Source organism: Lissotriton vulgaris, chromosome 3_2 (genome assembly GCF_964263255.1).
Source record: "Lissotriton vulgaris chromosome 3_2, aLisVul1.2, whole genome shotgun sequence".
NCBI lineage: Eukaryota > Metazoa > Chordata > Amphibia > Caudata > Salamandridae > Lissotriton > Lissotriton vulgaris.
This window is the reverse complement of record NC_141690.1, coordinates 261,106,553-261,131,562: the sequence shown is the minus strand read 5'-3', so window position 1 is coordinate 261,131,562 and position 25,010 is coordinate 261,106,553. Positions and strand designations below refer to the sequence as shown.

At 43.4% G+C, this 25,010-nt stretch overlaps 1 protein-coding gene across 1 annotated transcript in view; it reads right to left on the bottom strand.

Moving 5' to 3' along the window:
• The window catches only part of LOC147725639 (uncharacterized), a 116,801-nt gene that overhangs the window by 80,837 nt on the left and 10,954 nt on the right, over positions 1 to 25,010 (bottom strand). The window contains exon 2 of the mRNA XM_086964558.1: positions 17,889 to 18,006. Coding sequence (XP_086820684.1) covers positions 17,889 to 17,967 — 79 coding nt within the window. The 5' untranslated portion in view covers positions 17,968 to 18,006. The remainder of the gene's footprint in view (positions 1 to 17,888; positions 18,007 to 25,010) is intronic.

Below are 25,010 nucleotides of genomic sequence, written 5' to 3'. Positions count from 1 at the left end.
TAACTATTCGTCCCTGTTCTATGAGATGGCGGAAGACTTCTAAAGTGTAGGAGAAGAGTTTAGTTACTTTACATTCACTCTCGTCCCCTGTGTCCACCTTCCTATATAGAGCCATGAGTCAGTCAGGCCCTGTTTCCTTATATTTCTCTTCATACGCTGTGAGGGTGTGATAAAAAAACGCATGACGAAATGTCGTTTGTAATTGCCAGCGTATGCGCTACACGTCTCTGTGATATGCTCTTCGGTTTCCTTCCTATCGACTAAGGTCTTAACTACTCTGTCGATGCCGGCCCGCTCAGTTGTGCTCAAACGGGGAATTCTCGCCGTTTCCTTGTGTTTCAATCCTTTCTGAGGTGTCTTTTGTCAAGGTGTGTAGTACGAGAGGCCCGGTCGGCGCGGAGGCCGTGAGCACCGAGGCTCTGGCACTACCTTCAGTTAAGTTCTGGGGTCCTTGGGGCTGTACTAAGGGATGGGTAGGGGCATAAGGAGGAGGCATGTAGATGATTGAGGGACCTAAGAGTAAATCATTGTCCATCCTTTGCTTTGATGGTAGCTCAGGGTAAAGCGCAGAGGGTGTTCTAACAGGGCATTGGCCTGAGGTTTCTGATTCTCCTTCCTTTCTAGTGTTTTCGTTTTCTTTCACTTCCTCTTTCAACTTTTTACCAGCTAAGTGAGCTGCCTTTCATAGTTCTTATCACTCTTTGCTTCGTCTCTCTTTTTACTTGGCGTTGCTTCTTTGTGCCTCATGCCGAGACTGTCAAGCATGGTTGGCGTGGTTCTATTTTTGCGAAGGGCTATTTCTAGCGCTTCTATTTTGTCGAGGTCAAAAGATCCTATCAGTGGCCACTGACTTTCACGATCTTTCTTGGTATTTTTATGCCATAGTTTACTGTAAGCTACGGCGACTAGTCCATATCCAACATACATATCCTTATTAGGGGTGCCTTCCAGTGGAGCTGGATGATCTACCTCTAAGAAACGATCCGGGTTGAACCAATTTCCAATCAGTGGATATAAGATAGGCATGACGTATATCGGACAAGTGAATATCTCAAATAATGTTGGACAAAAGTCCGCACTGCCTATCCTTCACTACCTGCAAAGACTAGACAGAATATTTCTATTCTTCGTTGTTTGCAAACAGAGAATATCTCAAAGAGAACCAATATGTTGAGTAGCAACGAGGGCTAAACGAACCAATAAATAATCAAATGCGCCGAGTAGCAACGAAGGCTAAACGAACCAATAAATATAAGTAATACTAGTATTTTCCAAACAATCAATCAATCAAAACAGTCGTGCTGCACGACCTTACCCGGACCGTATGGACGGTTTCTCGTCTTCCACTTCCAGCGCCCGATTGTCCTCTATTCTCCGTTGTTGCCATGGCACTCCTGTGGGATCCCAGTCAGGACCGTAGATCACTCGAGAGAGGTCCGTTCAGAAACAGTGAAGGTTGGATGATCGGCTGGCAGACGAGGGTCTATCAGGCAGGAGCTCTTTCCCGATCGTTGCAGGTGTTCACTCAGTCGTTAGGACCTCTCTCACTGGACCCACGTGTCGCTGATGGGCCCCGCGTTGGGACGCCAATTGTTGAACAAAGCAGATTTTCCCCAGATACCCTCAAGCACTGCTTTGGCGTTAGTCGCCACTCATTCAATCGTAATTATCAAATAAAGAGGCAGGCGCTGGGAATTGGAAAGCAGGAAACAGATTTATTCTTCGAAGGAAAGCGTGTCAGATCAGACAAGCAGGGTGTCGTCTCGAGGTGCTCCAACTGCATCTCTGTGGCCTGGCCTTTTATACATGGGTTTATTTCTTTATTACAGTGTAACACATTCCTGACGTTTCTGTGATGCAGTATAAATAAGGCTCCCGGTTTTCCGTTTAAACGGATTTTTACACATAAATACAGACGGAAAAATATTTTTCTTCCGTCTGTATTTATAAATAGAAATGGAAAAATACGACCAGACCGGAATCAGAGAATTGTTTGGCAAACTGTGCTCCAGCTAAGTGGTTGCCTCGCACCTCTTCCTGATTTTAGTGTCTGCCTACCCACATTAACACCTGCTGGGGCCATTAATCTTTGAATACACGCAGGAAATTCGTTCCAATGAGGGTCTTGTATTGACCTCTGGCCTGCCCTCCATAGCCCTTTTGTTTCACTGTTTACTCATTATGGAGGCTGGTGATGGCGCTAACGAGTTGATTGCAGGATAGATTGTGAGGATCGACAGGGTGACAAAGCATTCTAAAACTCCTTCAATCCTTTCTTTTACCCGCGGCTTCAGTTATTTTCTTTTTTTTTTTTAAACTGCTTATTGGAAGTGTGGCAATAATAAGTCATTAGCCAAATGGTCACTGAGTCTTGAAATCTTATTTATTAAAAGCAATACACAATATAGCCTATAAACAAAATTTACACGAAAGATGGTAAATTGAATTATGTTCTTATTCATAGCATTGTTCTGTAAGTCTGTGCCTTCCCAAACCCTAAAATAAATAATGTTTATGCTTGAACCCATACAATGAAGTAACTGATACGTAAGGATTTGTTCAAGTTGACAGAGTGGAAGCCTGCGAACAAAACATTTATTTGGCATGGCATTAGTTCTTAAAGATTCTGAAACCCATTTTGAAAATTAATTTCATATTCTTCCAATGCCCCTCAGTCAAGTTTTTTCAATGGCTGCTCCTTAAAAGGACAAAAAATACTTTCTGCACACCGAGTACTTCTGCTAAAGTAACAATCATAAGAACTTCCATTTTCCTGTTGAAGCTGCTCGTGTGGTTTTGCAACCCTTTTATCCTAAGAAATGTTTGGATTTAAACGGATACATCTGTGTTTTTCTAAATGTTTCGTTGGTAATAGTTGATTAAGTCTTGCTCCTTTCTAACCATTTACATTACGGCACGGTATGGGCCTGTAAAATCCAATTGAATACCCCCTAAAATGTGTCTCATTGCCTTTTGGATCCTTTCAAGTAGTATTAGGAGCTGGATAACATGGAGCATATGCTGCATAATTTGTGCATTTCACTGGTTCTTGTGTTGTGTAACTTATTTCTGGATCTTTGCAAATATATTGTCCAAGCCAGAGCTCCTCGCACTTAAAGGTCTCTGTGGCTTCAACAAGCACTAAAATGAAACTGAAAAAGCATAAGAGTTTTAACACTGCCCACATCCAGGCGATCGCCATGATGTACTTTGCTAGGTATGCAAGCACCACGATCTCCTTTCAGCTTCTGGTCGGTCAGCCACAACGTGCCATTATAAAGACCTCTTCCGACGCAAAAGCTTCTGAAGTGGGTGCAGTCCGTGTGCTGAGCCACTGTACACGGGAGTGGAGGGGAAGAAATAAATCTGTGAAGCGTTAGATGCACTCTAGTTGTTGTCGGAAATGGATGATACTACAATCTCGCTTCAGGGCGGAGTCCAGCTCTGGTGTAGGAGAGGCAGGGTCGGTGCAGAGCTTTTGATTACCTCTCGGCACTCCTATGGAAGACTGGGAAACGCTACAGACAAATTCCTGACCAGTGGCCCCGAGTCACGTTGAGAAACAAAATAAAGCGCCCAGCGACACTCCAGCTGTGATGGACCTAGTATTCAAGGTTTTCAGCTGGAATGTCGCAGGGATTGCAAGAAAACTGGCTCTACCAGACTTTACTGCTTGGGTTGATGAGCACTCCTTGTGTATTTTCCAAGAGACATGGAGCCTGGTGTCGGTTCATAGGGTGGGATTTTCTTCCTATTCCTCCCCTGCACAAGTGTCGGAAACAGGGAGAGGGCGACCTTCGGGTGGCCTTCTCATTTGGGTCGCAGCCTCTCTAGACTGTAGAGTAGAGGAGTTTCCCACAGGCTGCCCGGACATACAAAATATCACCCTAATAGATCAAAGGGGAAGACTGGTCCTAAATGTCTATAATGTTTATGCCCGGGGGACCAAGGGTGGGAGAAAGTCTCCTGTAATATCTCTCCTCGAGACTTTGCTAAAGAATACCCCATATAAGACGCGCACATTGGTTGCGGTCGACATGAACTGCACGTACGAGCCTTTGGGCTCGGACGTTGCCCTCGACCAAGACGAGGAGGATACCAGGCTGGGGATCCCCGTACTGGAATTCCCACCGATCAGGAGGTGGACAGAAGTGGCGCTCCAGTTATATTCCCTGAGCCTTGAATTTAACTTAAGGGCAGCAAATGGGAGGACAACCTCGGATAGGGGGGGTGCCCACACGTACAACAGGCCAGGACACACCTCTAGGATAGATTATCTGCTAATAGATGTATACCTATGGTCATATGTAAGGGACATGCAGGTGGTCCCTACGACTGAAAGCGACCACAACCCAGTCTCTTTAAGCATGGACCAGTGGTGGCGTCCCGCAAGGAAGGACAATACTAATCGGGTAGCTGCACCCCCGGATGAGTCTGAAGTCTCCCCATGTGGTAGACGAATAAAATGGGCGGAACTGGTCCTCTCTGAGGCAAAGGTAGGGGAAATTTTAACCCTCTTAAATCATGCGGTGACAACCCTGGGGTCCTCTCTAGAAGGGGTGGGTAGAGTGAGTGGGCTTTTCGTCTCCTTAGTGGAAGCCTTGACAAATGTGTTTACCTCACACCCTAGCAAGTCGGGTAACAAAGAATTTAAAAAACTAGACGACGGTTGGTATACCCAAACATGTAGGGTACTTAAGGCAAACCTAGTTGAGGCAGTAAAGCACAAACCCCGAAGTGTGATACAGGAAGCAAGGAAGGTCTATAATGAATCCCTCAAAACTGCTAGGAGGGAGTGGGAGGACAAAATCTGGGAAGACCTGCTCCAAGCCAGTAAAAGTAAGGATTCAAGGGCCTTCTGGAATCTCATAGCCACACGGGATAAACCCGATGCAGCTATGAGACCCTGCAACATCCCGCCTCAAAACTGGGTAAAACATTTTGGGGCTTTATACCTCCCTCCAGATGGGGAACTGAATGTTGGGTTGAACCTTACACTAGTAATTGAACCTCACGCCTATGATCTCTTCACTCCCCTAGAGATTGAAAAGGTTATAGGGTGGGTAGCGCCTCGTAAGGCAGCGGGCCCAGACGGCCTCCCGGGGGATCTCATGAGGGCTTACCCAGTGGAATGGGGAAGGGTTATTGCTGCTCTCCTAAACGACATCATGATGGGAGGGGCAGTGCCAGAATCCTGGAAAGGGGCGGTGGTGGTCCCGATTTATAAAAAAGGATGTAGGGAAACCCCGGGGAACTACCGCCCCATAAGTCTGATAGACTCCACCCAAAAGATAGCTGGTAAAGCTATCCTCAGAAGGATCCACCATTGGGTGGAGGAGAATAAAATCCTATCGGACTTTCAGGCAGGTTTTCGGGCTGGAATGGGGACAATAGAGCAGGTGTTTAGGTTGGCACAACTGGGGTGGAAGGTGGTGGAACTAGGCAAGGGTAGTCTTTACTTGGCCTTTATAGACCTGAAGACTGCCTTTGACCTAGTCCCCCGGGAAGAGCTTTGGAGGGTGCTTTATGAGTTGGGACTACCCCCTTACATCTTGTCCCTCCTCATTAGCCTCCATGCCCATACCTTTGCACAGGTCCGTTGGGGTAAAAACGGAGAACTCACCGAGAAGATACCAGTGTCCAGGGGTGTAAGACGGGGCTGCGTCTTGGCGCCCACCCTGTTTTCACTCCATGTGAATGGGGTGGTAGAACATCTCCAACAAGAACCAGCTGACGCCCCCTGTCTCGGAGGAGTCCGGACCCCCACCCTGCTTTTTGCGGACGACACGCTTTTGATCTCGAAGACTCCCCAAGGCCTCCAGAAATTGCTAACGCGTTTCCAGGAGTTTTGTGCCGCAAAAGGGTTAATAATTAACGTGGACAAAACAAAATATCTAGTCCTAAATCCACCAAGGAAACTGGGCCGCCCACCTACGCTTAACTCTGTTGCCTTAGAGAAAGTGTCCGAATTTGATTACCTCGGTATTCGGATAACGGACAGGATGTCTTGGGCAAATCACATCGACAAAATGGTCCTTAACCACAGGAGAGTAGGAGGAGCTCTCATGAGGGAGTTCCGGGCCTCACCTAGGAGATCACTCACCCCGGTAATTGATATCTACAAGGCCAAGGTAGTGACATCAGCCTTGTATGGGGCAGAACTGTGGGGCCACTGCCGACTGGACACCTTGGCGACAGCGGAGAGCAAGCTACTAAAATCCCTCATTTCTATCCCACTGAGCACACCATCCGTACCAGTGTTGTTGGATACAGGCTGTAAAAACATCAAAGATCAAGCCCAGCTTCGCCCTCTCCTTCTATGGACACGAATCTGGAGGGGTGAAGAGCTAAAATCCTACGCTGATGCCCTGGGGTGAAATAATGAGTTTGGGGGGTTGGGCTAAAATAAGATGGTTAAGAGAAACTAAAAAGCTTCTGGAGAAGATCGGACTGGGGGACTCTTGGTCAACACGTTCAGCCCCTCCGAAAGAAGTTGTTAAAACCCTTTTCTGGAAATGGACTGCGCAGCAATTAATTACAAACTCAAACCACTGTAAGTCTACTGCCGCCTTCTTATTAGTCAAAGATATTGTGGCTTTTGAACCCTACCTGGACCTGATTACCCTCCCCTTTGATCGAGCCCTTTATTTTAAATTTAGAGTTGGATCCCTCCCGCTTGGTGCTGTGACATCAAATTGGAAATCAGCGGCCCGTACGTCCCCTAATTGTGCTTGTTGCCCGAGTAGGGTAGAGTCCATCGCGCATGTTCTATTTGAATGCCCGGACTATGCAAGGCCTAGGAGTTTTTGGTTGAAACCTCTTTGCCGAAATATGGGTACACGTAGCCACTTAGTAGCCTTGCGCATCCTAACTACGGACACATCCCCCCCTATTGTATGTGGAATAGCAAAATTTTTAAAACAGTTTTGGCTTATTCGATGTAAGAGATTGTCAGTAGCGGTTTAATCCTTTTTTTAGCTAAATTATTATCGGGCACCTCATGTCCTTTTACCCTTTTTAAATGAGTTCTTATACTGACTTCTTAAAGTGATGCTTTTTGTACATTGTAATGATTGTATTGTAAATGTGCTTATAAGATATCTTGCATATCGAATAAAAGCTTATGACTGACTGACAAAAATAAATCTTTTGAATGGGACTCGAAAAGGGTTCAAAACCGGCAGCATAAACACAGTAGGGGAATTTGGTCAGATTAACATGCGGATCCTTGAAAACAAAACTTTCCACCCTGACTTTGGTTGGCATGAAGAAACACAGCAAGAAAACAATAGCAGAATGTAAAAAGGTGCATCTTGCCAGAGACAGCCCTGAGCCACGGCATATCTGTAAACTCTTTTCAAAGTTAAATCGTGTATTGTCCACCGTGGCCGCAGTTAAACTGCGTGATATAGCGTACTAATTCACCGAAAACGTCTTCAACAAACAGAACTTTGTCTTCTATATTCATTAAAAGGTTCAATGCTACTAGGCAGTAAAAGGTAAAATATGGCAAATGATACACGTCTAAGGGCCAGGCTCTTCAATGCAGATACTGTCTCTCCCTTCTGAAAAATTTATTTTGCATTAGCGAAGGAATTAGTTAAAAACAAAAGGGATTCAAAAGCTGCCAGCTCATGTGGATGTTGTTCATTATTTCAGGCTTCAGAAGTGTGATGGAAATTGACCCCGGCAGGACTAATGCAGGGCCTTTAATTTCTGAGGTGTGCAACTTTATTCCCACACCAGGCAGATGATTTATTCTCAAGACGGCCCTGCCCACATGGGAGATCGTGGCGAAAGGCGAATATGAGAGAAAGGTGTTGGCATGACACTTTAAAGATCCTTGGTGGTCAGAAATAAGAGCCCGCTGCCTCAAAGGAAGTGGTTTTCTCGCTCACCTGTGGACAGCAACTTGCACCACAGAGCATGCTGGGCACCCAAAATATCTAAATTATCATGAAAGCTGTCAGTTCTTTCATGCCCTCTTTGGCCAGGCCACTGACAGTGCACAGGTGCACTCGTCGAAATTTTAAATGTGTTTACATTTATTAATCATGGCTAGTGACATAGTGTTTTCAATATTGTAACACACCAACAGCTCACAAATGTATTGTATTCACTTAATTTGGCATATATATATATAAATATAGCTGAACCTATAACAACCGTGTGCACGGTCTATTAAAATAAACATGGAAAAATACTAGCTCCAGAGTCTGATCTTGCATGCGCCAAAAATAAATGCGGATATATACAGATAAAATGACCCAAAAATAAATATGGATAAATACAGACGGAAATGGTAAAAAAATAAATACCATAAAACCGGGAGCCCTAATTATAAACCATCTTTGGAATCCCCGCTTCAGGACCGTTCCCACACATATCAACAGTACTGTACCCCCTACCCCCGGTCTCAGTAGGTGATTGCTATCGCGCAGCTGGGCATTCCGGCAGGAGCTGAAATACGCGCAATCGGTCGATCTCATGGGGTTGTGGCATTGATTAATTCCGGCTCCTTTGATGAGAGGCGGAATCCTACTGTATGGGGCAATAAACTGTAACCGCAGGGGTTGGTTATGGCCTGGGATCGGATCGAGCAGCCAGGTGCAGGGGAAGAGATTGTCGAAGGGCCTGTTTGTGCGCAAGGGATGAAAGGGTATGTGGTCTCTGCACTGGAAGTGGCTCCGGGGCAGGGTCACGCTGAGGATGCTTTTATGACTCTATCATGTGTGCTTGGGGGCTGCCAGCGCGTGGGGGAGGATTGCGAGGTCGAGGAGACGTGCAGGCGATCGGCAATGTTATGAACTGGCCATAGTGTCTAAAATGGCTGCCGCTTACGCGCTCGCAAAGGCCTAAGCGGGACAAGATGGCGCCGGTAATGTTCACTTCATAATCTAATATCTAACAGGAGTAGAGGCAATATTTTCCGTAACATCCTCATCAGGCCAAAGCAGGTGGCTGAAAGCTTAGTAGCTTCATGGCTGAAACCAAGCAAACTGTCCAACCATATGCCAAGGCTCATGATCTGCTGTTTGGGGACAGGCGGATTGCCGAGACAGGTCGGCCAGGAGAGTATCGCCGAGGATGGAGAGGGTTTGCCCAGGAACATTAGCTCTGTCTTGTCCCCATTTAGCTTAAGATGAGACAGTTCCATCCATTCGGCAACCGCCTCAAGGCAATTGCCCAGAGCGCCAGATGAACCTTCCAGGTGGTTCAATGAAAACACTAGGTTTTGTGTTTTTGTTTTCTTCCTGTTTTCCTTTATGATTTATTTCACTTTCTTCCGGATTGATGTCCGTTTTCGTTTCTGGTGTTTTGTTAATATGTTTTCCACTCCATTGGTTTTCTCTCTTTTTCCATTTCTATGAACGCATTATTACGTAGTGGTAGTGTTTCATTGTTTATTTCTTATTTGTCGTTTATATTGGGATATGGTTTTTTGTGTGGTTCGGTGTTTTTGGGTATTCTGTTCGTCCTGTTCTTATTTGTTGATGCATTTCTTTTTCTATAGTGTTTTATACATTAATTGATCTTCTATTACTGCCTTTGTTTGTCTTTATGTAATTGTACCATCTATTTCCGATTGATGTCTTTCTCATTCTTTGTGTTTGGCTTTATATTTATTGTTCGTTATCTGTTCTGGTTTCAAATATTGAAGTTTAGAATTAATTGTATTATGCTATTTCCTCTAGGCTTGTGAAATATGAAATAATAGCTCTTTGGTTTTCTCTGATAATTTTGATGAAGTTATATTTATTGCTACTACTTGTTATATTTGGCTTATGCTAATACTTCTAATGTTATGCTTTGCAAATTAGTTTTTATCAGTTTTCATGCATTTATTCTGTAGCTTTTTCTACTGCTTGATGGCCCCTATTTAGACCGAACTTGCTCTTTTTCTTTTTTTTTACTGGGTTTCATCACGTGTATCTATATATTGTGTTTGCGAATCTCCCATATGAATCTTTATAGTTCTTTTTTAGTGTATGGGGTAATGAGTTCTTTTTTTTCTCTTTTTCCTTGTTGGCCTTTCTGCTTACCTCTCCATGTTCCCCCATCATATGAATTTGGTCTCTTTTAGACCTCCCCTGGTGGGTCTCCTTCCTTTTGTTTTCCTGTTTCTTTTTTCTGGTTTCCTTTTTTCTCTTTCTCTTTTCCCTCTCCTTCCCTTTCCTTTCTTTCCTTGGATCTCCTGCTGGTGCTTCCTTTTTGTGGTGTCCTTGTTGTTGCTGTGTCGGTGTTTTATTACAATTGTCTTTGGAATGTCTTCTCTATTATCAGTGATTAGAGAGTATTTTGTTCTTCTGTTTTTATGCCAGGTCTGAACGTATTATCGCTTAATGTACATGGGTTGAATCACCCGGTGAAAAGGGCAAAGATTTTGGACTATTGTAAACATCTTTCTACTGATCTAGTCTTATTACAAGAAATGAAAATATCGTACAAGGATGCTTTACTATTGAGGTAAGAGTGGGCCCTTGATGTTGTGTGCTCTGATGCTTTTGGTAAAAAGAATGGAGTGGTAACGTTAATTTCTAAAACTTCAGGGTTATCTGTGGTTTCTGCGTAGCATGATTCAGAAGGACAGTGGTGGCTGACTCTACTTTCTAATAGTTCTCTCGATCTCTATGTTATGAATGTTTATGCTCCTACCAGTGATGATCCATCGTTTTGGCGTTCTATTACTAAAAAAATAACGCCCATTATTAATTTTGTGTCTTCTATGCTCCCTATTAAGTTATCTTCATCTTTTTTTCATGACATTGATTCCCTCACCTCTAAGTTCCTCTGGCGTGATAAGAGGCTAGAATAGCATATAAATCTTTGAGGAAGCCTTATGATGTGGGTGGTTGTAATTTTCCTGACTGGGAGAAATATCAAGTAGCTTTCTTGCCCTCTCAAGGAGCTCTTTGGTTCTCCTCAGATCCTTGCCATACGCCATCTTGGGTGTTGATTGAACAAGAACTTGCTTTTCCTTTACCTTCCTCCTCTTTCTTAACTTCATCCACGTCGTCTATTCCGTTCTCTTGAGCTATCATTTTAGACACCATTGCTGCAGTTAAAACTATTGATAAGAAAGTTGTTACTCCAATACATAAGTCTAGGTGGTCCTCTTTATGGCGCAATTCCAAAGTTAAAATTGTTATTGATCCTACTTTGATGACTTATTGGGCTAGTAAAGGAATTACGTTGGTTCATCACCTTTAGGATTCTAATAATGATCCATTACCTTTTTCCTCCTTAGCCCAACAGTTTTCTCTTACTAATTTGGATTTTTATACCTTTTTAAAAATCAATGTTGCTCTTGCTAAACTGCATCTTGATCCAGTTTCTCCTACTATATCTCTTTTGCAGATGTGGCTTAGGTCTGGGCATGTGGCTTCTAAGATTAATAATTTTTTGTCTTCCAATCCACCTGTCTTAACTACTGTTACTCAACAGAAATGGTTACACCATTTTGATCATGATCTTACTTCGCATATCTCCTCACACACTTGGCAGATGATTGGGAGGCTCTCTTCGTAATAAAATTGCCCCTTCTTTAATTCAATCTCAAATAATTTCTCTCAATTTATTACATTGGACTCCAGTACGCTTACATTCTCTTAATCTTAAAGATGATGATCTCTGTTGGAGTTGTGGCTTAGCTGCGGGTTCTTATCCACATGTGTTTTTTGAGTGTTCCTTACTCCAGCCTGTTTGGGATTTGGTCCATAAACATCTCATGTTATTATTTAAGATTCAATTTCAGCTCTCCTTTACCATGATTTTGTTGGGTCCATGGGCGTCCCCTATACCATTACCATTGGACTCCTTAGATTTGCAGTTATTAGACCTGTTGTTGACAATTGCGGTGAGATTGTCCTTATGGAAGGGAAATCATTTAGTTCCATTTCTTATCATACATGGTGGGCTTGGGTATCTTTTTACGAGGGGCACATACTTCTGTAGATGAGGCTCATCTCTCCCCTTCTATTTCTAGTGGGGTTTGGAGAGCTTTGGATGAATATATGGATTTGGCATCAATGGGGTTGGTGGAACAATATCCCTTTGTGTCGTCTCTGATTATTTTATTTCTTTTTGTAGTGCTACAGGGGATCCTTCCTTCCTTTCTCCCCCCTCCTCTTTTCTATCCTCCTCCCCCTTCTTATCCCTACTTTTATTCTTCTTTCCTCTTTTGTGATTTCTTTTCTTCTTTCTCTTTCTCTCCGTTTTCCGCTTTCTTTCTTCTCTTTTTCTTTCTTTTAAATCTATTTTTTATCAAAGTGATACATCTGACTTTTATTATGGTTCCTCTGTGGTACTCTTTATTTTGTATAATGCACTTATGAAAGTGATTATAGGAACTGTGTGTGACATATTTACATCAGTTTTCTTGTATTTCTCCTTTGGTCAACTGTATCACATGTTTATTGTATTTAACTATTTATATGCCTTTTTTGAAAACTAATAAAATATATTTTTTTTAAATAAATAAAAAAATTAAAAAATAACATTTCAGCAGTGTTGTGGTATTAATTCGTAGCCATAACTACTTTAACTTTGGGTTCTAGGTGAATATATATGTGTGTGTAGGGTTAGTAAATCCAAACTTACCTATATATACACTTACCTTCACAATATTTTACAGTGTATTGTTGCATCTTCACGGTCTTCCTGTTATTATATTTTTGCAGCACAATATTTAATATTCTGTTATTATATCATTTCCTCAGCCCTCTTACCTTCTGATGTGTACTTTGGGAGGGGACCACACTCCCACAACCCCTTCATTTGAAAACAATTGGTCCACAAGGGTAGGTTCCCGGGGTCTTTAGAGTCTTGGAGAGGTGCACTTTTCACCAAATTTCGGGCACTGGGGTTGGCCCCTTAGAGTCTTAAAGGGCCCAGGGAGTGTGCTGTGTGCATCCCTCCCCTTTAAGAAAATCAGCCCCGGGAATTGGGTCCACTGGGTCTCTGAAGGCTCAGGAAGGAGAGAGGGGGTGGGGGGAGGGGGAGGGATGGTGTGTGGCCACCATCCCCTTTTTGTTCCAAGATTCCAGGGGGGTAGGTATTCTAGTATTTGTTTCGATTTCCTGGAAGTTTCACGGGATAGCAGCATTTTTAAGCACATTTCTTGTTTGGCCCCAGGAGGGTCTCTCTGGTCCCCCCACCCCTCATGGGCCCAATGCATTCAGGGTATCACTACCCTGCCCCCTATAATATATATTTTTTTACTTCAGAACAGAGGACTAAGTCCCCAAGTCCTGTAATGGCTGCCAGCAACATTTTACTCATGTTGCTGGACTCCAATCAGAGCGCTCGCTTGAGTGAGACTCCTGAAGGTGTGAGATGGGCCAAGGGGAAAAAAAGGTCCCTGGGCCAATCAGAACGCTCCGTGTTTAAATTAGCACTCCAGCCAGACTCTCAAAGACCGAACCGTGCAGATATACAATTATTTTGCAATCTTAATTTCTCAAGAACTACTTAACGGATTTTCACCAAATCAAAAAAGCACAATCTGTGGACCGAGATCTAACTTACTGCTAAATTTGGTAATTCCTTGCAGCAGTTTTACTGTAGAAAAACAAAAGAGTGTCAGAGGGTCTAACTAGTCTATGTGTGGGTCATTAAACTAACAGAACAGTGTCAATTCATCTAACCAAAACAAAAAGAAGAATTGTTGGATACCAGTGATCACTTGCAGGTCCTTATTGATACTAATCCATTTGTTACCTGTATAAGGTTATGGAAACGGTATATTGATGATATACTAGTTGTGTGGCGAGGAACTCACGAAACTCTTATGTCTTTTACAGGAACAACTATCTTCGCTTCACAATAGAGGCAAGTAAAACTGAAATTGCCTTTCTAGACCTAAGGATTTTCTCGACACCTGATGGCCTGCAATCAGAATTATATAGAAAGCCAATGGCGAAGAATTCCTTGCTATGTTACGATAGCCACCATCCAAAGTCCCGCAGACAGAATCTACCGTATGGGCAATTCCTGAGGGTGCAGAGAAATTGTTCTACCAAAGAATGCTATGCAAAACATGCAAAAACTTTACAACATCAACTACATGACAGGAAATATCCTCCTAGACTGGTAAAACAATCGATGAAACGGGCAAGCAATAATAACAGACAAGCCTTGTTAGAACCCTCACGACCTAAATCTGCATCCAACAGACTGACCTGTGTAACAACTTTTGGGACACTATCAAATAAGATACAAAAAATAGTGAAACAACACTGGTCCACATTAAACTCTGGACAAAGAGAAATTGAGCCACCACTGTTCTCTTTCAAACGCGGTACAAACTTGAGAGATCGCATCGTCCATACCAGACCCCAGATGAGGATGCCTAGGGCTCTAGGGACCATCTGGGACCTTCACCAGTAGTGGGACATCAACCATGTGGATCTTGTCAGGCCTGCCCACAAACCACTAGGTCAACTGAGATTGACATTGGCACAAATAGACCGTGGAGACAGGTCAGATTCACCAATTGCAATAGCGAGAAATTGGTTTATCTAATTACCTGCCCATGCGGCCTACAGTACGTAGGAATGACAACCCGTAAAAGCAAACTACGTATCTCAGAGCATAAGAGCACAATCCGGTGTAGGAGACAGGCAACAAAATTAACCACACATTTTCTGGATAAAAAACATGATCCCACTGCTTTCTCTTGGACAGTGCTCGAACAACCTTACATTCCTCCCCATGTAACAGACTTCACTAATTTTCTGCTCCGTAAAGAACAAAAGTGGGTGTTCAAACTGAAGACTAACAGGAATGGTTTGAATGACGACATTCCATGGTCCACTCTGTAAACCCCACCCACCCACCGCTCCTTTTACCTATAACTGGTAAATGTATAAGAGCTTGTTCCTTGATTCATCCTTTACCTCTCACTGTGAACGTATAGAGGACTGTTGGTTGGGACATCCAAACCGCTCACCCTGAAAGTCTGCCCTAAAAACATCTAGAGGCATCAGTGACAGACTGTTTCTAGAGATCTTACACGAATCAAATCTCTAGAAGATTAGAGTTAACAGTATCTACTAGTCAAAGAAATATTTTCTTACACAGTGTCTCTACAGATATTCTCCGTCAGAACCGAGCAAGTGCACACACTTTTTAAACTTATGGCACACACGAAGCCTTGAATGAACAGCCATTCATTGATTTCACGCAATAAGATTCCTCTTGACTAGCTTTCAATAACACGGAATGCTTACGCGTAGAACGAGAGGCATTCATACTGCTTCGTTGCTTAGCAGCGATATCAACAAAACGCTGGTCCAATAATAGACTAGCAACACTGAACACGTGATGACTAATCCGCCTATCGGCATGGCAGTTTTACCGCATATTCTGCCACCTCATCCTAACTGTGTTCTGGGTGAGCGCAAGCGTCCATTTGATTGACACTTCAAGAGTTTCTCTCTGGCCATTCATTGATTTCACGCATTGAGATTCCTCTTGACTCGCTGTCAATAACACGGAATGCTTACGCGCAGAACGAGAGGCATTCATACTGCTTCGTTGCTTAGCAGCTATATCAACAATTCACTTGTCCAATAGGAGACTAGCATCACTAAACATGTGATGACTAATCGGCCTATTGGCATGGCGGTTTTACCGCATACTCTGCCACTTCATTCTAACTGCGCTCTGATTGTTCAGGTGACCGCGAGCTTCTCTCGCGCCGGCTCCAGCACCTCCCCAACTGGCTCAGATGGAGGCTAAGGAGTACCGACGGAGAGGTAAGCTGTACGCAAGGGTCGAGACTCTTCTCTTTTCTAAAGAACCTTGGCCATTTAGTTTAATAATGCTGGCGCCCTTTTTCTGAACTCGCATGCTTGATGTAATCGCTAATGACAAGACTCGCGAGGCTGACACTTGTTTCACAGTAGTGTAAAGCGCCATTTAACATCGAAGACGCTGATACGCTTATCCCCTTTTTTAGACAAACCCCGTTCTCAACTAGCATACCATCGACATTTTTGTCAGCTTTACTAGTGAGGCAGATTGCCATTCCTAATGGGCAATCGATACTGTGCTGCAAAGAAACCTCTTATATGGCTCTGTGATACCTGCCATGTGTTTTACTCTTCAATAAGACCAAGAGGCATTAACATACAAGATTGTTTGTTTCTTGCTTCCTATATTAGTGCGGTGCTTCCCCCGACCCCTGAGCCGTTGCCAGGCGGGGAGGAGCCTTCTACTCCTACTATCATGGTAAGAGGGAGTTATTGAACGACATATTACTATGTCCTAATTTGTAATATCAATGAGACCAATGTGTGAATTTCACACTTGTTCATTAGCTCAATGTGCAACATAACATGATGTTTTATTCGTATGCAAGTGGTCATTATTCATGTATTAGTCTGTGTCTTTCTCTTCTCTCCCTCATAGTGACGAACATACTTTCTACAAACTAAAGAATACACCTCACATATCAGGTGATCTTTGTTCATGTTGTAAGAAATATAAGTATTGAGTCACTTTTAATTTATTTTTTCACTTCACTTCTTGCAGTAGCATTTATACGTTTACCGGTCCTGATGAAAGCAATGGACTCGATAGTCCCTAGAAGTTTGCTGAAACATGTCGACCAATCTAATATCAGGGTAGATATTTGTTAAAACTACCTATGCTGCTTTTTAATGTTGGCGGAACGAGCATTTGACCTAATAAAGTTCTTATTACTGCTCACTTACCCAATTTTATATATCTTCACTCACCCTTTCCACACACCCCTTTTCATAGCACTGCAAATCAGTCACCCACCAAACACTCTACCACTATTTGGCCGCCACTTGGCTCTCGGGAGGTTATACCAACTGGCCTCTCCTTGTCTGAGCCAGTGACGTACCAATGATTGTGAACAACAGGAATGCCAAATGATGAAGGGCGGTTCCGTGTGGTGACTGATGGATAACCTGCAAGTGATCACTGGTATCCAACAATTCTTCTTTTTGTTTTGGTTAGATGAATTGACACTGTTCTGTTAGTTTAATGACCCACACATAGACTAGTTAGACCCTCTGACACTCTTGTTTTTCTACATGTAGCTAGGGAATGTGTCTTGGTCTTTAAAATCCCTCAGGCCCTCCTCCTACCTTTCTGTGTCCGCAGTTTTACTGTAGCCTTGTCCAAAGAAGTCTATGGCAAATTAATTGGGATTTTGCTATCCCCTTTTTTCCCCCGACACCCACTTAATGGATCACCCCGAAACTTCCAATGCACAAATTGGTCTAAACTTAGTACCTTTTTGGAAAGTTTTGTGGAGGTTCATTAAATGGTGCCAAAGGTATAAGCAACACAAAAAACACTCTTCCTGTGGAGCAGCTGACCAAACTATAACTACCTAGTGGCTAAAAACCCCTGTGTAAAATTTTGTCAGTCAAATATGTAAAACTTTGTGGTCAGTCATATTATTCGGACATCTACGTGTAACTCAAATGGACCTCCTACCACACTGTCTAGAAGCAAGCTGTTACTGTACAATATCTTTACCCCTTTAACGTAAGTCTTAGGAGAAGGTGCTTGGTAATTCAGTGAGCCTGCAGGAGTATATATGATTCCATGTACAACTGCAATATTTGTTGCAAGGATGGCTTGCCCCTCACCCCCTACTCCTACCCCCCCCTCCCCACCACCCCATGAGTTGCACAGACTCTGGCAGGTACCATGACAATGGCAGATATTTTTGGCAACGTGGACTTCAGGTAGACTTTGTCATGAGTCGTAAGGACTTATTTTATTGCTCTCAGTTTCATCAGCGATGCCAACCATACATATAGTGTACTGATACAGAGATTACCTGACTGAGAAATTTAAAAAAACGTCCAACACAGGTGAAAACTGAAAAGATATCCTCCTCTTACCTGCAGGAAGCGCACGTCCACATTCATGACATCTGAATTTGTTTGAGTGCCTAATGGCTTTTCCTTTTCTTTTACCCATCTTTATGTTGGATGCTGAAGCGCACAGCTGGGGGTTAATCTGCAGAATAATAGAACACATTTAAGTTCATTGTGTGGTGATATTTACTTTTCACTGATCTGCGCTGCAGAGGAATAAATGATGTCAAAGTGTGATCAGTGGGTCGCTTGATTAAACTCCTTAATGTGCAGTTTCTGAAACATCCTAGGAGGCTCTTTCATCCCTTCAAAAATCCTATAACAATTTTTCATTTGTTAGACATTGTGTTCAATTGCAGATACTCCCTCTGTCAGAACCCATTGGGGAGCAAGAGAAGAAGCAGAGGTCAGAGGGCCTTAACGAGGTGATGGGGTCTTTACTACGGATGTCCTGGGGCTTGACCTACCATGACCTGCGGGCTGGAAGCTAGCAAAACTAGGGTGACCAACCATCCGTAAATTTCAAGTACAGTCCGTAATTTCGACCATCTGTACGTTGTTCATGAAGGATTCTTTAACGGACGCCATTTGTCTGTAATTTTATCTGCTGTTGGGTGACAGCCAATCATGTGCCTTTCTATCACCAACTGTTGCTCCAATCTTTGCTGTTGAAATCAAACAAAGTTATCTATCATTGGCTTGAAAGCCATTAGCCAATCCCAGAGCTCGCTGGTACACTGCAAGAGTGTTCTCATTGGCCCTGATGTGCCTTAGGGCCAATGAAAACAGCTTTAGGATAACCAGCCACTGTACTTCTGGACGAGTGTGCGTGCACCGTGACTCTTGAGCAAAGTGCTTAAGTTGCATGCCTTTCGGGTACGTGTGCAGAGAGACCGGTGTGCACTGGTTGTGTAGAGTGAGGCCTGTATAGGTGTGGGTTCAGGGTAAGGTGGTGTCTGTGTTAGTACAGGATGAGAGGAGTGCTTGTGAGTGCAGGGTGCACTGCGTGTTATTTCAGTCCAGTGAGATGGTGCACTCTTGTGAGTTTTGGGTAGGTAGTGTGTCTCTGTTAGTGTGGGGTAAGCAACATTGGGTGGTGTGTCTTTATGAGGGGAGGTATTAAATACAATTTACGTTACCCGAAGTATTCCTTGGCTCTTAATTGTATTCTTTAAAATGGTTTTCAGAATGACTCATGTTGGTGAAAACAATCACACATCTCTAGTAGTTGGAGGCATAATTCCATATTGCACGGTTGCCGCTCCCTCTTGCCTCCAATTTCCTGACTAAATACTGAGTATAAGCAGTACATAACAGAATCCTTAGATTCTGGACAAAGCACTTAATCGTTCTCCCATGCGTAAATGAATGTGTCATTAACTGGTGCTTCTGACAAGCGATGGTGTTGCTGATTAAGTGCAGAGACCCGTAAACAACTGAATCTTATTCACCTGTTAAGAAGTGCATTATTGTGCAACACTACTTTTTCTTTAACTAACTAAAAACCATTTGCTTATCCAAATGTTTGATTAACACTATTCCTATTAAGCAAGAGTCCTTTAAAAAAGACGTTAAAATATATAATGCCTTGAGTAACAAGACTACTGAACTCTATTAAAAATAAATAAATCAAGAAAAGCGGTACAATTGCACAAAGTTACAGCAAAAATCTAAACATTACAGTTGATGTTCTAATGTAGGATGCTTAAAGGACATGGAGTTATATTTGTAACGCGTTACCCACATGGCGTACCATTGAATCCCACTGAGCAGAAATTCACGAAGCAATGAAACAATTAAAAGCCAAACAAAACTGCACCGGTCTTCCATACCCGTTTATGTCAGCTTGTCTTACTTTTTGCACTGATTTAAATTAGCTTTTGCATGAATGCTGCAAACTTGAACTTAAAGGCAAACCTACAAGTCCTGGGTTGTTCCTTCGAGCAACAGACGGCCAATCTTCCACCTGCACAGCTCCATGATTTGAGAATCACTTGAGAAGCATGGCAGGTTGGGGAAGAGGGAGTCATTACGGCCAGCCGACTGCATGGCAGCGGCAGCTCATAATTAACCGGTCGCATTTTGAACAATTATCTGCCTTTCATAGGAGCTGTCCTATTGGATTACGCTTTTTGGCGGCACTGCAAGCTTTATTGCTCCTGCTGCGAATCACTTCATACCAAGTTTCATGGAAATACCCAGTGTCACCGGGCTCAAAGAGAAGCTGCGTTGCTTTGGCAACTTACTTGGGGCCTCTGCCTTTAATAATTGGCCTGCTGTTTCTTACTACGCACATCGTGTTGAAATGCTGGCGCCACAGTAAACAAAGACCTAAGGCAACCTCCCATGGATATGGTTTAGAATTTTCTCAACACTGTTAACTGGTGACGCAGGACGCAAAACAACAGTATCTTCGGTGAGTGATGTAATTATTTTTTTGTTGTCATAGATGTGCAGAGGAGGCGTGTTGTAGACTAGTCCCTTTTAAATAAGTGCCGGTGGTAAGCACCTGAAAGCATTGGCAAAAAGTACGCACTGGATGAGGTATGTAGTTAACAGGTATGTAGTTATAGAGTGAGAGAGAGTGAGTCATTTAGTAAGTGTTAGATATTGGTATAGTTAGTGTAAAAAAAAATAATAATAATCAAAGTGTTCGGGCCTTAAGAAAATGCTTAAACTACTAATAACAGGGATACAAGAGGAACATGAAAGTGATGAAGAGGGAGGGGGTAGTGCAAGCAGAAGAGCATGATTCACAGTGACACGAGACAAAGAAGAAATGAAGCTGACGAGAAGGGAGGGGTAGTGCAAGCAGAGGAGCCGGATTACAGCAACAGAAACACAGATGGCAGCTGTGTACACGCTCGCTAACGCAAGCTGGAGGCCAGCAAAAGGCTGTGGGTAGCACTTTGAAAACCCACCTACTAAATGTCTCACAGAGTAGCTCGTGCGCAGGCTCGGGCGAGACCTAAAAAGGGGGATAGGACAATTCCGAAAAATTCTAGGCATACATCTTTGATAGACTCCACCGCAAAATTAATGGGCCAGTTGCTTTTAAATAGACTTGACAAATGGGCTCTGGAGAAGAATATTATAATCCCAGGTCAGTTTGGTTTTAGAAAAGGAAAAGGCACTGTGGATCAGTGTCTGAACCTGAACCTAATAATTGCAAAATATACAGCAGCTAAAAATGGCCATCTATATCTTGCCTTCATGGATCTGTCGGCAGCCTTTGACTGAGAGGCACAGTCGAGGCGGTGTGGCAGATCATGGAGACAATGGGGAAAATCGACATACAGAGTATTAACATAATTCATGATTTGTATTCAGGAGCCTCAGGTTGTGTTCGCATTGGAAAGGGAGGCGAGTGTACCAGGCACTTTAAAATCGCTAGAGGTGTGAGGCAGGGATGCGTCCTCGTGCCCTTTCTATTTGCACTTTACATCAATGATGTTGAATCTGCTTTGTTGGGATCTACTCCAGAGGTTCCTTATATCAACTCTTTACAAGTACTGGTACTCCTATATGCAGACGACGCAGTGATTTTCGCATGTACTTGCAATGTGCTGCGCTGACTAGTGATGGAGTACATGAAATTCATGAACAAGCTGGACAAGAAAATTAACTATTCAAAGTCCTTTGTTTTGGGGAGCCCGTTGTACCTGCCCCCTTTGACTTACAGATTTGCTTGCCACGCTGCCTGTTGCCCCCTGGGGGACATGCCTGACCACCAGACACTGCTGGGAGCTGCCATTTTCCCGCCGACATCGGGGGACTACAATCCCCTGCAGCCTTTGCGGTGGTGATGCCGGGAGCACGCTGTTGGTGCCAGGAGGCGCATAAGAGGTGGCGCGGGCTACCGATGCATGGGATGCGCGCGGGCGTGCCTGGGCCAAGGGCGGGCCCGTCCGCACCCGTCGTAGCCAGGAGGCGGTAGGGTGGGCCACCCCCTTTTTATTTACATTCCAGTGTCTCCAAAGACTTGGTTAGTGACTTTGAATTCTAAGGCGCACTGTACTGTTTTGTTACCTGTATATACTACCATCTGTGTATTTTAGTAACTGTTAATCATGAGCAAGGGCAGTTGCAAGCGGGCAGGGGGATCAGGGGTGGCAGGAACTCTTGATGATTTCCTTATAAGTGCAGAATCGGTACTTAACCATGAGATAGAGCTGACCCAAAGGAGACTTTCACTAGATCATCGTCGTGCCTCTGCTGGAGCTTCCTTAACTGGCCCCCTGTTGGTACCAGAAACAGTAGAAGAATTGTATGTCCATGTAGAATTGATGCAGCACCCGGCAACTTCATTACCGGCTGCATCATTAGATGACCCATCCAACAAAGCCGGGGTCTCCGTCCCTACCCCTCAAAAATCCTGACCCGCCAGCAACGATTAACTCATGCAAAAGAAGGGGAGGGTACGGTCACCGCTACAGCTAAAAAAAAAGAAAGCGGGTTGTATGTTAGCTACTTCACACCAGGCCAGCAAAGAGCCAAAAACTAGAGGGAGTACCCGGGGTAAGAAAGGTTGTGTGCATGAGGTTGTTACCCTAGTCCAACAAGTATTAGCTCACAGGCCTGTTCTAGGCAGGTGTCATGCGACCTGGAAGATCGAATCATAGCAAAATTTGAAGAAAAATTATTGGCATTGCTTAGACCTATCTCTTCTAAACTCTCGGACATAGATTTCAGACTGCGTAAAATAGAGAATCAGCTTCTTTTTCCCCCAACTTAATCCATCTAGCAGAAGGACTAGTGTGCCCACTGCCTTGACTGGGGGGAATAGCTGTTGTGTCAAACCAGCCCCCAATTATGGCTGGCGCAGGCTGCACTATTGTTGCTCAAGCTCCCCCAGTAATCACAGGTAGTAAGCGAGAGGCGAAGGAATGATTCAAGTGGGGACCCAAATGAAAGGTTGGACCAGGGAGACCTTTTTTGTCAAAGAAGAGCTGACCGGTTCAATTTACCTCCTGAGGCTATGCCATATACTGTTATCCTGTCAAATGTACCTCCTTTGCAAACCGTAATGGAGGAACATTGGGTTTCCCTTAGGAATAAGGCTCTTCACCATTTAAATATTTTAACAGGGTTGGGTAGCAATTTATTTAAAGAATTTAAAATGACCCGTAGGATTGCCTGGATAGGGAATTCGGTCAAAACCAGTAGAGGTGACTGCGTGATATTGAATTTTGGGTCTCCATAGATTGTAAAATTGATTTTAGATAGGGCTGGAACTAGGCACTGAAGTGGGGATTGCATCAGTATTCTTCCTCTAGGTTTTTTTTAATCGAAATACACCACCAATGGCAAGAGGAAGGGTTGAACGAACGGACAAAATACAAGCCCAGGGAATTTACGAGAATACCGTACCTACCCATAACAGATGAGGCATGTACAAGTCTGGAGGAGATAGATTGACTGGGCCCATTAGCATCAACCAAGACCATTACACACAGTAGGTCGGTTCATATTAAGGAAACCCCAGCACTAGGTACTTCTATTAGGAATAGGGTAACACTCACTGAAATTTATGAGGGCACAAAGATACTTATTTGGGATATTGCGGGGCTAAAGAACAAACCAGATGACGTTAGGTGGAGGAATTTCCTAAGTGAGTCTGACATTATTGGGCTACAGGAAACATGGGATACCAATAATCTGTTTTGTTTGGATGGCTATACCACTTATTCGACACCAGCGATAGCCTCCGCTATGGGGAGGACGAAGGGTGGGCTATTGAACCGGATTTCCCTGAAAATTGCAGGCACTCATACCAAACTGGAAACAGGCTCACCTTCCTGTTTTCCAGTACAGATTGCATTTACCAATGCCCGAACTATCCTCATTGTAAATTTTTTTGATAGAGCTTTTATAAATGAACACCTGGTCAGTCTGCATTCTTTTCTTGAATTATAAAAAAGGAGAAAAATACTAATTCTTATTCGGTTATTGTTTTAGGTGATTTTAATGTACATTGTTGTAATGAAAATTGTTATGTTTGGGAGAAGCTAGGCCCAGTAGATCAAGGCGAAACCCACTTTGAACATTCAACGCAGGGAGTTTATTTGGAGGAATTGGTGGCAGAAAATGGTCTAATTTATCCAAACACCTCTAATGGGGACATAGCTGTTCAAACTTTTAAAGGCAATGGTATGCGCTCAATTATTGATTATATTTTTTATAAGTGCTGCGCTGATCACCAGGGTAAGTGGCTACACTGCAATCTGGTCCACGTTTAGTGACCATAATCCAGTCATTTTGACTTTGGTGGATGATCTCAAGAAACCTGAGAAAACCAATAGAACAATGGGTAAATTAGATATACAGCCTACAGATCAAGCCCGCAGAATTAAATGGTGCCTGGTGGTGCCACAGGATTTCCATGCTAATCTGATTAAGGCTGGTTGTGAGATGTCTATTTGTATGAATGAAAGTGCTGGGGATAAGCGTGTTTTTGTGGCTTACACTAAAATTTGTGCCCAGATTGCCTCAGATGGCCATGTAGGGTGCAGGATACAACAGGGGAGAGATTGTTTGACCACAATTGCTCATCAGCCCATCAGAAGCTGCTGGCTGCTCTGAAATTAAATCCACCGGATAAGTCAATTATAGCAGCATTAAGGAAAACTTAAAAAGTGGCTCTAACAAACCGGAAAAAGGAGATCAGAAATGATGCATCTATTGACGTTATTAAAAACAGCGCCACATTTTGGCAAGTGGTCAATAAACCCTTTTTCCAAGACTCCTTTAATAACCACCCTGACTGTGGTATCCAGGAGCAGGCCTGGTGTGATCATTTTAAAATCAGTGTAGAAAGTTGAAGACACCCAATGCCGCGTTAATACTACATTCAAGATGGAGGCGTATATTTTATCCTTTACAGAGCTAGAAGTATCAGAGGCTATAAACCAGATGACGAGCAATAAGGCCCCGGGACCGGACAGCGTTCCAGCTGATCTCTTTAAATCGGGTGTTAAGAAGTGGTCCAAAATTTTGTATAATGTTTTTAATAAGGCTTGTAAATTGGAATTACCTAGCACGTGGTCTGAGTCAGTTATAGTACCTAGCTTCAAAAAGGGAAATAGAGGGGATCCTAGCTGTTATCGACCCATTTAAATCATTGACTCTGCAGTTAAGGTGCTTGGA